At 31.8% G+C, this 10145-nt stretch overlaps 1 protein-coding gene across 1 annotated transcript; it reads right to left on the bottom strand.

Annotated features, from left to right (window-relative positions):
- Nucleotides 1-6273: 6273 nt before the first annotated feature.
- Nucleotides 6274-8154, bottom strand: LOC149375405 (uncharacterized). Its single transcript, XM_089589009.1, has 2 exons — nucleotides 7540-8154; nucleotides 6274-6318 (listed from the first exon to the last, which is right to left on the bottom strand). The coding sequence occupies exon 1, from the start codon at nucleotides 8101-8103 to the stop codon at nucleotides 7570-7572; it is 534 nt and encodes a 177-aa protein (XP_089445135.1). The 5' UTR covers nucleotides 8104-8154; the 3' UTR covers nucleotides 6274-6318; nucleotides 7540-7569.
- Between the last annotated feature and the right edge of the window lie 1991 nt (nucleotides 8155-10145).

Raw genomic sequence — 10145 nt, 5'->3', positions numbered from 1 at the left:
TATCATTAGTACATGACATGCATAAAATGAACTAAATAAGCTTTTCTAATTAAACTTCACAAAAAGGTATAAGTTTATTAAACATGGCATATATATACATTAAACAAAAATTATGGTAACTGTTCACTACACGTCCACTTTTAGTAAGTTTAATCAAGCTCTATTGACGACATTTTCAATGACAAAAAGGTCATTTCACCAGGTTGATCATTTCCAGCTTTTCGCCGTCTCAGCATTAAAATCATCTTGTTTTTTCTTTTAAACAAAGCTCGATACTGAGTAATAGAAACCGACCGCTCTCTCAGCACCAGAAGTCCAGAACAGAAGCCTAAATATAACACTGCACTGGTAAACTACCAACTTCATCAATATATTCTAGATACGCTGCTCTACTGAGAACGATCCCTTAGCTTAATGATTTGAAACTATTAGTGCAATTTGAGCTGTAATAGGTATTAATTATAACTTGTGTGCGTCACCCTTTGATAACTGTTCAAGGAAAAATCACCTCCCAAGGGAATAGATATATTATGAGGAGAAGAATAAAAAGCTACACCATGTTCCATACATACACATTTTACTTTTTCAATGACAATATTTTCGATAAGTATGTACATATTCCGGGTTCCATATTTTTACACCTCATATTATAACTAATATCGATTTACGCTTATATTGTTGATACGTAATTATTAGCAATAATCTAAATTTTTTAATATTCAATTCCAATTATTAATAATTACAGAAATTAGAGACGTTATAAGTACTCATACAATTGTTAGTTTCAAAAATCTTACGAATCTTATTTTTATTCATATATGTAATAGTTGTTTGAAATACTTTTTTTATGTTTGTTAATAATTTTGTTATAAAACTCTTAACTTCATTAATGAGTGAAATCAATCATGAAAAAACACCATTATACGTAGTCTACAATGACGTTGATGATGAAAATCTGGTGACAGACGACTATAGAACACCTATACTAAAATTACTAGTTAACATAGATACGTACATAAGCAAGAAGTATTATTTATTAAATAAGCATTGCATTTAGCAGTCAGAAAGAAATCAAGTAATATTTTACCGAAATCAAAAGCTTACTGATGTTTCTACTTTTTAGGAACTAAAGATCAAAATAGCGAAGTACGGCTTTTTGAATTCCTCAAATTAAGGGAAAGAAACTTTTATTGAAAAACGAGGCTGATTCAAATATTAGAAATATATTCGATCGTACGTGTATGTATAGTTTTGCAGCATTTATAAATCATAAAATAGTCATTCAGTTATTGTTTGATTATAAATTAAATCTAAATATTGTAGATTTTGAGGTTGATAAACTATCAGATATCTTTATTGCTAACCTCAAGTTTTTATACAAGGACAAACTCATATCATCTGCGTAAGACGCACTGTCATTGCGAGATGAGCGCCACTAATGACTTACTGTGGTAATTGTGCATTTAAATTTCTAAGCAAAGGAAAAAGTTATTCAAAAATCTACTGGAAGTGTGTAAGTAGTTCTTAGAAAATTTTGTCAATCTATAGATCATGCAGTTTTCCAACTTGATACTGCGACTTACATTCAAACTAGACATTCGTCACACTATTTCAGTTAACGTTGTATGTTATAAAACGCTTTTTGTTTATGGAAAATAGAAATTTAAGTTTGAAGTTCTAAAAATTTTTTCACAAAGAAATATATTCAAATTTACTGGAAATTAAATTGAAACTACGTAATTGATTTTATTTCAGAAATCATATTAAATGATTAGACTTAAGTTAGAAAATCTAATCTTATAAAAAACAGAAACCAAAGAATACTTACATTCATTTTTATATACATCATGTAAGGTCTTTTTTCGTTACAATAACTAAAATTTTTTTACTTTTTTTCATGCTAACAAAAGCCCAATTTTTATTTTGTTAATTGATTACTATTAAAAAAAAAAGTTTTTGGAACATATCTAATCTAGAATACCAGTATTTAGCAAAAAGCGTATTGTATGTGATTTTTTAGTCTGAGGATTACCAAAAAAAAATTTTAATATAAGGAAACATATTATAAAAAAATAATAATAATAATAATGAAACACATTACAGGGACATAAAATGAACTAAACAAGCTTTTCTGATTAAACTTCACCAAGAGGTATAAATTTATTAAACACAATACATATTCATTAAACAAAAATTATGGTACCTGTTTACTACACATCCACTTTTAGTAAGTTTAATCAAGCTCCATTGACGATATTTTCGATGACATGCTGGTCATTTCATTAGGTTGATCATTTCCAGCTTTTCGATGTCTCAGCATGGTAATCATCTTGTTTTTTCTTTTAAACAAAGCTCGATACTGAGTAATAGATACCAACCGCTCAGCCATGCTCTGGAATGCATCCAGAGTTAAGCAGGTCAATGTCTTGGCACCAGAACTCCAGAACAGAAGTCCAAATATTCCACTGCGCTGGTCAACTGCCAACTTCACCAATATACTCGGGCTCTTGAATATTTTCTTGGCCTTCTTGGAAGCGAAACCCTGGATAATATCGTTGCGCTGCTTTTCCAGCTCCACCAGACATGCTGAGTTCAACCTGGTGGAGCCAAGTCTTACGGAAAATTGGAGACGTCCATCACTGGTGGTCGTGTCTTCGCAGATCAGCCACAGGTCTTCTTCTTCGTTCAAGCAAAATTTCAAATACTGCTCAGGCATGGTCTTCTTTCTGCAGTTCTGAAGTAGTACCAGCTTACGTAAAGATGACATTTTAGAAGTAGTGTAATGTTTAGCTTCACAGTTGGAAGCAAACTGATTGTAGATCTATCGTTACACAGTACTTATTTCTTTGTCACCTCCGACAGTTAAATTGTTGTTGACGTCCGCTTAGTAAGACGTAGAGCGACAAACCTACGGCCACGGAATTTCTTTACGTTCGTTAAGTGAGGCGCTTCTCCGAGGTCCGTGCTTTCAAGTGCACCTGAATATCTATCTAGATGTATGCGATCTATTACGAATATTTGCATTTATACATTGTATGGTGGCCAAAAGTTGATTTTTTTTTTGACGACCAGACGCATGTGCATATCATTTTTTTAGTGCCGTCTGCTATCCACCTTTTCTGTTGCATCGAGTCCGTTCGCACCTATATAAACTCATGTAAAGGACCCAATACTTGATCACTCTACACAATTTTTTGGCTTATTGACCAAGAAAAAAAAATATTTATGAAAATTCATCACTGCAATTGTTAGATAGCATAAACCAACCTTTCAACTTTATTGTTATGCAAATAAAAAATGATAACCTTCTAAGATAAAATCATCTTAAAGAATTCACAAACGTACCTTTTTACTCCAAAAGTGGATCACCTTAATCGAGGTTCATTTTTTATCTCTGCGCATGTGTAGAGGATAAAATTTCACTTCGCTTATGTGCAGATAACATAATTACTGTGGTCGAGTATTGGTGCTTGGTCGAGTGTTTAATCTTTTACCTTGTAGAGTTGCCCGGTTTTTAACCTTCCTCTTACATATCGTTTACCGTATGATCTGTTTCTCGTCTCTTGTGTATGTGTACTCAAAATTACTACTTACAAAAACTAACATTAACTTTTACAAACTTTGTTAGTAATTGTTAAACATAATCATTTTAAAACTATTAGTGGAATGTGAGGTGTGCCCTAGTGCACGTCACCCTTTGATAACTGTTTTCTAATTTAGGTAAAATTAGGTCCAAAGATAAGCGATACATTATTAAGTAATAAATATATTAACTTAGATTTTAAACACTTACAATTATTCAGGATTAACACGATTAGTTGTTCAATTATTATTTCAGAGCTTAAAATTTTTAGTATCAACTCGTATAGGTATTTCGTCGTAAAATTGTTATAAATTTTATTTATATATTGCTTCGAGTTTAATAAATAGGTGTTATAAAATCGCACCACTTCACAAAGCATTTCTAACGTTTAATAAGTTAGCTTCATTTCTAATTTGAATTTATTTTTAACCTCAACTTTTTATCTAACTATCAAACGCGTTGAATGAGAACCAATCAACTTTTTTGAACTCAAATATCCTTTTGTTTTATTTTAAGGAAATCAACATACATTAGGTGAAAAAATCCTTGATCGGTCACGAGCACACATGTGCCATTACACCAATACAATGTATAACGGTTCTGGCAGGGTTGTTTAAAGTCTAAAAATTAAGTAATTGATTTAATAAGTACCTTGTACATATCAAGTACTAAAAGAAAAACAAAATTTTTGGTTATTTCGCTGAAGTTGAATAATTTTCCTTGTATTCTTTTTTTTTCTTTTTTTTTAAATAGTACAAATATTTTTAAAACAAGGCCAGTTCGTTTATATTGAATTGTATTAAATTATGTTATATGTACTGAAATCTTCCAGCTTATTTTTTTTGATCGAGGAACAATTCTGAAATTCGGATTTTCATTAAAAATCGTTTAATCTTTCGGTCGTAGGGGGCATTACCTACCCTACCCCCCACCAAAACCACGCTTACTAAACCCCCACTACTAGCCTTGCCTCCTAGCCCTATTGTGTTGAACCCCTTTGACAAGATGGTTGGGCATTTATACAGCTAAAAAAAAATCGGTGGATTATACAAAGTTTAAATTTAGCTTTCTATACACGTGATAATTGAAGGCACTTTTATCAATGACGATAAGTCTCTTTTTTAAATTGTTTTAAACCATTACACTCATCTGAATTTCTCATTCTACCTTCATTTCTCACCAATAAGCTACGTTTTTTTAGCACTGTGACGTTGTTTTTCACTGTTGTGTACAATTTACCAATAAAATTATTTTAAAACTATTTTTAAGAAATACGTCTAAGACGAATAATTACAGGAGTTCCTAAATAAGGCTGAAGTGCCTTTTTTTTGCAGCGAATTAGGTGTGGCATTTTTTATTTTATGTTTTTAAATAAAATATTTATTTAGATATGGCATCGTGGAATTCTTATCAACAAACCAAATTTTAAAGCAAAAATTCGATGTCTTCTATTTCGAAAGAGTCTATTTACATTTTTGCGTGATATAATCTTTATGCCTGATTCTCAAACTGCCATAATACTTCAATTCCTTGATTTGACGTACTTTGCACCCTATGTTGAGACACATGAAAAAATATCACAATATCAGTAAAATATCTCAACATCGATGGTCAAACTAGGTGTTTCTGATACATTGTTCTCATTGTTTTGCAGCCGATCGTATTTACGCAGTTTTGATGTAAGTCAAGCGATTTGTATTTCCTTTTACCACAATAGCACAATGCGCACAAGGTAGTGCATTATTCTGCCTCTTCAAGCCGTAAAATAAGCTATACGTTCAAAGGCTCAAGTCACCATCCGTCCCGACACCGAATAAGAAAGGAACCACGGTGTAATATATTAGCCCCACTTTTAGCGTATTATAACGAAGGCATCTACCGATTCTCATTCGACAGAGTCGGCGGTACAGGTAACCTGTGCAAATGACGATGAATAAGCTAGTGAAGACTCTGAAATCTTAAACCACAGTGAATGTATATGTACATGGGAGAAAAAAAAAACGAAAAGAGGTCCTCCGGAGAATCACCGCGCGACGATACCAACCGCTTTCTCAGCAACAGCACTCCAGAACAGAAGCCTAAATATAACACTGCACTGGTAAACTACCAACTTCACCAATATACTCTAGATACGCTGCTCTACTGAGAACGATCCCTTAGCTAAATGATTTAAAACTATAAGTGCAATTTGAGCTGTAATAGGTAATAATTATAACTTGTGTGCGTCACCCTTTGATGACTATTCAAGAAAAAATCACCTCCCAAGGGAATAGATATATTATGAGGAGAAGAATAAAAAGCTACACCATGTTCCATACATACACATTTTACTTTTTCAATGACAATATTTTTGATAAGTATGTACATATTCTGGGTTCCATATTTTAAAACCTCATATTATAACTAATATCGATTTACGCTTATATTGTTGATACGTAATTATTAGCAATAATCTAAATTTTTCAATATTCAATTCCATCTATAAATAATTACAGAAATTAGAGACGTTATAAGTACTCATACAATTGTTAGTTTCAAAAATCTTACGAATCTTATTTTTATTCATATATGTAATAGTTGTTTAAGATATTTTTTTTATATTTGTTAATAGTTTTGTTATAAAAACTCTTAACTTCATTAATGAGTGAAATCAATCATTAAAAACACCATTATACGTAGTCTACAATGACGTTGATGATGAAAATCTGGTGACAGACGACTATAGAACACCTATACTAAAATTACTAGTTAACATAGATACGTACATAAGCAAGAAGTATTATTTATTAAATAAGCATTGCATTTAGCAGTCAGAAAGAAATCAAGTAATATTTTATCGAAATCAAAAGCTTACTAATGTTTCTACTTTTTGGGAACTAAAGATCAAAATAGCAAAGTACGGCTTTTTGTATTTCTCAAATTAAGGGAAAGGAACTTTTATTGAAAAACGAGGCTGATTCAAATATCAGAAATATATTCGATCGTACGTCTATATATAGTTTTGCAGCATTTATGAATCATAAAACGGTCATTCAGTTATTGTTTGTTTAGAAATTAAATCTAAATATTATATATTTTGAGGTAGATAAACTATCAGATATCTTTACTGCTAACCTCAAGTTTTTATACAAGGACAAACTCATATCATCTGCGTAAGACGCACTGTCATTGCGAGATAAGCGCCACTAATGACTTACTGTGGTAATTGTGCATTTAAATTTCTAAGCAAAGGAAAAAGTTATTCAAAAATCTACTGAAAGTGTGTAAGTAGTTCTTAGAAAATTTTGTCAATCTATAGATCATGCAGTTTTCCAACTTGATACTGCGACTTACATTCAAACTAGACATTCGTCACACTATTTCAGTTAACGTTGTATGTTATAAAACGCTTTTTGTTTATGGAAAATAGAAATTTAAGTTTGAAGTTCTAAAAATTTTTTCACAAAGAAATATATTTAAATTTACTGGAAATTAAATTGAAACTACGTAATTAATTTTATTTTAGAAATCATATTAAATGATTAGACTTGAGTTAGAAAATCTAATCTTATAAAAAACGGGAACCAAAGAATACTTACATTCATTTTTATATACATCATGTAAGGTCTTTTTTCGTTACAATAACTAAAATTTTTTTACTTTTTTTGATGCTAACAAAAGCCCAATTTTAATTTTGTTAATTGATTACTATTAAAAAAAAAAGTTTTTGGAACATATCTAATCTAGAATACCAGTATTTAGCAAAAAGCGTATTGTATGTGATTTTTTAGTCTGAGGATTACCAAAAAAAAATTTTAATATAAGGAAACATATTATAAAAAAATAATAATAATAATAATAATGAAACACATTACAGGGACATAAAATGAACTAAACAAGCTTTTCTGATTAAACTTCACCAAGAGGTATAAATTTATTAAACACAATACATATTCATTAAACAGAAATTATGGTACCTGTTCACTACACATCCACTTTTAGTAAGTTTAATCAAGCTCCATTGACGATATTTTCGATGACATGCTGGTCATTTCATTAGGTTGATCATTTCCAGCTTTTCGATGTCTCAGCATGGTAATCATCTTGTTTTTTCTTTTAAACAAAGCTCGATACTGAGTAATAGATACCAACCGCTCAGCCATGCTCTGGAATGCATCCAGAGTTAAGCAGGTCAATGTCTTGGCACCAGAACTCCAGAACAGAAGTCCAAATATTCCACTGCGCTGGTCAACTGCCAACTTCACCAATATACTCGGGCTCTTGAATATTTTCTTGGCCTTCTTGGAAGCGAAACCCTGGATAATATCGTTGCGCTGCTTTTCCAGCTCCACCAGACATGCTGAGTTCAACCTGGTGGAGCCAAGTCTTACGGAAAATTGGAGACGTCCATCACTGGTGGTCGTGTCTTCGCAGATCAGCCACAGGTCTTCTTCTTCGTTCAAGCAAAATTTCAAATACTGCTCAGGCATGGTCTTCTTTCTGCAGTTCTGAAGTAGTACCAGCTTACGTAAAGATGACATTTTAGAAGTAGTGTAATGTTTAGCTTCACAGTTGGAAGCAAACTGATTGTAGATCTATCGTTACACAGTACTTATTTCTTTGTCACCTCCGACAGTTAAATTGTTGTTGACGTCCGCTTAGTAAGACGTAGAGCGACAAACCTACGGCCACGGAATTTCTTTACGTTCGTTAAGTGAGGCGCTTCTCCGAGGTCCGTGCTTTCAAGTGCACCTGAATATCTATCTAGATGTATGCGATCTATTACGAATATTTGCATTTATACATTGTATGGTGGCCAAAAGTTGATTTTTTTTTTGACGACCAGACGCATGTGCATATCATTTTTTTAGTGCCGTCTGCTATCCACCTTTTCCGTTGCATCGAGTCCGTTCGCACCTATATAAACTCATGTAAAGGACCCAATACTTGATCACTCTACACAATTTTTTGGCTTATTGACCAAGAAAAAAAAATATTTATGAAAATTCATCACTGCAATTGTTAGATAGCATAAACCAACCTTTCAACTTTATTGTTATGCAAATAAAAAATGATAACCTTCTAAGATAAAATCATCTTAAAGAATTCACAAACGTACCTTTTTACTCCAAAAGTGGATCACCTTAATCGAGGTTCATTTTTTATCTCTGCGCATGTGTAGAGGATAAAATTTCACTTCGCTTATGTGCAGATAACATAATTACTGTGGTCGAGTATTGGTGCTTGGTCGAGTGTTTAATCTTTTACCTTGTAGAGTTGCCCGGTTTTTAACCTTCCTCTTACATATCGTTTACCGTATGATCTGTTTCTCGTCTCTTGTGTATGTGTACTCAAAATTACTACTTACAAAAACTAACATTAACTTTTACAAACTTTGTTAGTAATTGTTAAACATAATCATTTTAAAACTATTAGTGGAATGTGAGGTGTGCCCTAGTGCACGTCACCCTTTGATAACTGTTTTCTAATTTAGGTAAAATTAGGTCCAAAGATAAGCGATACATTATTAAGTAATAAATATATTAACTTAGATTTTAAACACTTACAATTATTCAGGATTAACACGATTAGTTGTTCAATTATTATTTCAGAGCTTAAAATTTTTAGTATCAACTCGTATAGGTATTTCGTCGTAAAATTGTTATAAATTTTATTTATATATTGCTTCGAGTTTAATAAATAGGTGTTATAAAATCGCACCACTTCACAAAGCATTTCTAACGTTTAATAAGTTAGCTTCATTTCTAATTTGAATTTATTTTTAACCTCAACTTTTTATCTAACTATCAAACGCGTTGAATGAGAACCAATCAACTTTTTTGAACTCAAATATCCTTTTGTTTTATTTTAAGGAAATCAACATACATTAGGTGAAAAAATCCTTGATCGGTCACGAGCACACATGTGCCATTACACCAATACAATGTATAACGGTTCTGGCAGGGTTGTTTAAAGTCTAAAAATTAAGTAATTGATTTAATAAGTACCTTGTACATATCAAGTACTAAAAGAAAAACAAAATTTTTGGTTATTTCGCTGAAGTTGAATAATTTTCCTTGTATTCTTTTTTTTTCTTTTTTTTTAAATAGTACAAATATTTTTAAAACAAGGCCGGTTCGTTTATATTGAATTGTATTAAATTATGTTATATGTACTGAAATCTTCCAGCTTATTTTTTTTGATCGAGGAACAATTCTGAAATTCGGATTTTCATTAAAAATCGTTTAATCTTTCGGTCGTAGGGGGCATTACCTACCCTACCCCCCACCAAAACCACGCTTACTAAACCCCCACTACTAGCCTTGCCTCCTAGCCCTATTGTGTTGAACCCCTTTGACAAGATGGTTGGGCATTTATACAGCTAAAAAAAAATCGGTGGATTATACAAAGTTTAAATTTAGCTTTCTATACACGTGATAATTGAAGGCACTTTTATCAATGACGATAAGTCTCTTTTTTAAATTGTTTTAAACCATTACACTCATCTGAATTTCTCATTCTACCTGCATTTCTCACCAATAAGCTACGTTTTTTTAGCACTGTGACGTTGTTTTTCACTGTT

This window comes from Copidosoma floridanum, unplaced genomic scaffold, assembly GCF_036245765.1.
Source record: "Copidosoma floridanum isolate Cflo_tuat_1 unplaced genomic scaffold, Cflo_Japanese_pri ptg000007l, whole genome shotgun sequence".
NCBI lineage: Eukaryota > Metazoa > Arthropoda > Insecta > Hymenoptera > Encyrtidae > Copidosoma > Copidosoma floridanum.
This window is presented reverse-complemented; position numbering and strand designations above follow the sequence as displayed.

Bases quoted from the DNA above. Each gene is read 5' to 3' on its own strand.
- LOC149375405 (XM_089589009.1), bottom strand. From the start codon at position 8,103: ATGTCATCTTTACGTAAGCTGGTACTACTTCAGAACTGCAGAAAGAAG.